Genomic DNA, 3,956 nt, shown 5'->3' with positions numbered 1-3,956 from the left:
CGCCCGACTCGCGACTTTGAGTTGATGAAGGCCTTGTTGGTGATGAGCGCATCGCAGACCTGCAGGTATCCGTGCTCGGCGGCCAGGTGCAGCGCCGACCGGCCCTCGTTGTCGAACACGTCCACCCGGGCGTGGTTGGCCAGCAGGTTGTTCACTAGCTCCATGTGGCCCCGGTTGCACGCGATCAGCAGCGGCGTCCAGCCGACCGACGACTGGCGGTTCATCGCCTTCTGGATGTCGGTCGCCGTCATGTGGCCGATCATTTCCGTCAGCACGTCGTTGTTGCCGGCGACGGACACCGCGTGGAAGCACGTCTCCTGCGTCGACCGCGTGCTCAGCGACACGTCCGCCCCGTTCTCCAGCAGCATCCGCACGATGTCCCGGTCCCCGTTCGCTTCCTGTTCCTTTCGCTCCTTCGACCGCTTGTTGACTTCCTCCTTCGTCACCTCGCAGGCGTAGTGTAGCGCCGTCGCCCCGTCCTCGTTCGTGAAGTTCAGGTAGTTCCGCAGCACCTCCTTGCCGTGCTTCATCATCACGAACTCGATCAGGTGCCGCACGATCTGTGGGTGACAGTTTCTCGCCCCCAGGTGGAGTGGCGTTTCGCCGACCTACAAATAAAAGAGCAGGGCTTAGCTAATAGTGGAAAGCAAAAAGTAGTTAACCTACTCAACCTTTGAATAATTAATAATTCATTTGAGGTTCCAAGAGCAAAATTATGATGATCAAATGACATTTTGAATACAAGTTTAGTTGAAGTTGGAAGGAGTTTTAAGTTTTTCACACCAATTTCCTTCGTTTTGCTTGGTAATAAAGCCACTACAGTAGACTTCAGTTACTTTAGTTACTTTTGAGTAATGATAACATTTTCGAGTTCAAAATGCAAAATTAAGGTTGAAAAAACGCACGGTGAAGAATTCATATGACATTGTACAGCTTCTCAGCTTGTAAGGTGGAAAAAATCTTGAAATAGTTTAAACTAACTGTGTTCGACAAAAATGAGGCAGTCAAACATTGAAGAGTTATGGAAACGAAGCTCGTATTCATCATATTCACACTTGTGGGCTCAAGAAATCAACACCAAAACGAGTTGATGAAAGCGATGAATATCTTCTCCAAAAACTCTTTTCAATCTGGCGAAAATATTCAACAAAAACTAAAATCAGAAGGAATACAAGTCCTTTTCATGCAGCTCATTCGACGTAGTCTATAGAATTTAGACAAATTGAGAAAACCTGATTTGGGGATGATTTTTGGTATGACTCAACTATCATTATGAAGAGTTGAAATTTTCTGCTATAACATATGAGGTCTAAATAAATTTTGGAAAACCAATTACAATGGCATTATGTTCCACGGATTGGTTGTTGCCATGAATCCTACAAGTTGATGTTTCCTGCTCATAGTGGCCCTTTCCAGAAGCTGTTCCTTTCCTGCTCATAGTGGCTCGAAAGATAAACTGGACAAAAGAAAAAATCTTTCAAGCAGGAACAAGTCTAATTGCTGAAGAATTCACCGTGCAACATGATAGTGCGGCAATCCACAAGCCAGAAGCAGTCATGCAGTATCTCGTGGGTGATCAAGGTTTTAGGCTATTAAAATCTTTGTTCAAACCAGTCAACTATTATCAAACCAGTTCAAACTAGCCAACTATGGTCATTCATGAACCTTAGGGTATGCGAAAAGATCCCCCTCAATTTAACAGAATTAGGAAAATTAATCGATAAAAACTGGAAGATAATAACTCCTGAGAACTGTACAAAAGATCGCATGATAAAACCACGGTATTGTCTGAGCGGAACGGTTTGCATCGCGGACAATAAACTTGTTTTCGCGTAGGTGGAATTTAGCTTGTTCTAAATATGATTCGGTAAAATTTTTCGTTTTGTACCTTCTGACAATAAAGTACCCGGAATTTGTGATTTTAAAGAAAACTTTTTATTCGATTTTCGATATTTTTTGGCGTTGGATTGCTACACATGTCAGTGATTTTTGGTGAAAAGTTGAAAATTTTTGAAAAATCAGTCAATTTTTGAAAATTTTTTTAGTGTGCACGTGTCTTGGCCCACCGCCGATTTCTGTCTTCTCCTAAATTAATTGGCCACGAAACGGTAATTTGAGTTTTTGAAACAAAAAAAAGACACAGTGGGCCAGATTTGGGCAATACGGTGGCTTTGGCATCATTAGTTTGTAGTTTTTGATCAAAAATTCGCACACAAGCAACGATGCTAAACTTCGTATGCTCGTGGTCTTTTCAAAAAATTTCGTGACTTTTGGGTTTCGTTTATGGATTTCGCGTTTGTGGCGGATTGCTACGCGCAAATTGCGCATAACTTGCAGGTAATATTCGTTATTTACCGTTTTATCTATCGGCAACAATTCATGATGCAACACGACCCTGCAATCCAAGAAAACTGTAAGCAAAACTCGATCACATTCGACCAGACTCGGCTTTTCGACATTCACATCTTCTCGGCCCTCTGTGAAAATTTTGAACCACCGATAAGCAATGGTTTTGGTCTTAAAAGCTTCACCATAAGCCACAGTTAACATTTCAATTGCGTCCAATTGAATATTTTCGTTTTTCACACCAAATTTTATAAAGATTCTTTGCCATCCATTTTTTGGAAGAGACAAAAATCGCCGATGGGCCAAGACACGTGCACACTAAAAAAATTGTCAAAAATTGACTGATTTTTCAAAAATTTTCAACTTTTCACCAAAAATCACTGACATGTGTAGCAATCCAACGCCAAAAAATATCGAAAATCGAATAAAAAGTTTTCTTTAAAATCACAAATTCCGGGTACTTTATTGTCAGGATGTATCAATGATCCCCAAGTACAGCAAAACTGTCATTTACCCTTCTTATTCATTTTCATTAGGGTGATCCATCAAGTGTTTGGATTTTAATCTACCAATTATTTGACTTTAAAAACGTCAATCAATTTTGAAAAGTGGTGTAGCAGGCATCAGTTGTCCTTTTCCACCATGTTCGATCGACAGCGGATATTAGACTAAGCGCATAAAAAGGGAAAGCCCTATTTATAGACATACGAGGTATCGGGGTGTTCTTCTCGTGCAGTACGCCAGGAACGTATGAACATATAAATACGCTCCAAAAATAGTGATTAAGGAGAATCGCAGAATAGACGTCCAAAAGTAAAGAAGTGTCTAATTATTCTATGGCCGGCGACATAGCCGGGCCAGGTATGCAAAGAAAGATCCAAAGAACTATATACATTATAGTGGTGAGTCTTCAAATCAAACTGTACCGCAATTTGAAAACCTCATTTCATTTAAGCGTTAAGCAGAATGGTCGTATTTGGGGCTCGTAAGAACCACACGTCGTGCAAGAGAAGCCAATGCACCCACAACGAGTTACTGTTTGATGCGAATTTTGGTCTGGCGGCATCATCGGCCCAAGTTTTTGATTGATCGTTGATTGACTAAAGTAAACCTTGCATCCTCGTATTTGGTGAAATCTTTTGAGCTGTTGAACTAAACATCCTCTCGCGCTTACGTTCGACTTGATCAGTGGATCGCCATTGTCCTCGAGCAGCAGGTCCAGCGTTTGCACGTTCCCGTGCTTGGCCGCCACGTGCACCGGCGTTTGGCCGTCGTCCGTCGTCTTGTTCGCGCCGGCCCCGGACTTGAGCAACATCAGCGCGCACCGGTCGCCGGCCTTGACGCGGGCCGCTATGTGCAGCGGCGTCTCGCGTAGCCGCCCGCCCCGCACGTGAACCTCGGCACCAAACCCGAGCAGCGTCTCCACCACGGCCGGTTTGGCCGACTGCACGGCGATGTGTAGTGCAGTGTAGTGATCCTGCAAATGAAGAGCGGAACGGTGAGTCCTGGGGCCCTCCACGGTCGGAGGGTTAGATACTTGCATTCGTCGGCACGTCCACCTTCTCGCCCTTGTTCAGCAGCGTACTGATGATGCCCACGTGGCCGTACTT

General features: G+C 44.1%; 1 protein-coding gene across 1 annotated transcript in view; it reads right to left on the bottom strand.

The window, feature by feature from the left end:
- Positions 1-8: 8 nt before the first annotated feature.
- The window catches only part of LOC128276169 (ankyrin-1-like), a gene marked incomplete at both ends in the record, with an annotated part of 9,895 nt that continues 5,947 nt past the window's right edge, over positions 9-3,956 (bottom strand). Inside the window, 3 exons of the mRNA XM_053014636.1 lie at positions 9-608; positions 3,521-3,823; positions 3,888-3,953. Coding sequence (XP_052870596.1) covers positions 9-608; positions 3,521-3,823; positions 3,888-3,953 — 969 coding nt within the window. The remainder of the gene's footprint in view (positions 609-3,520; positions 3,824-3,887; positions 3,954-3,956) is intronic.

The sequence above is a fragment of the Anopheles cruzii genome, unplaced genomic scaffold (assembly GCF_943734635.1).
Source record: "Anopheles cruzii unplaced genomic scaffold, idAnoCruzAS_RS32_06 scaffold00673_ctg1, whole genome shotgun sequence".
Classification (NCBI taxonomy): domain Eukaryota; kingdom Metazoa; phylum Arthropoda; class Insecta; order Diptera; family Culicidae; genus Anopheles; species Anopheles cruzii.
This window is presented reverse-complemented; position numbering and strand designations above follow the sequence as displayed.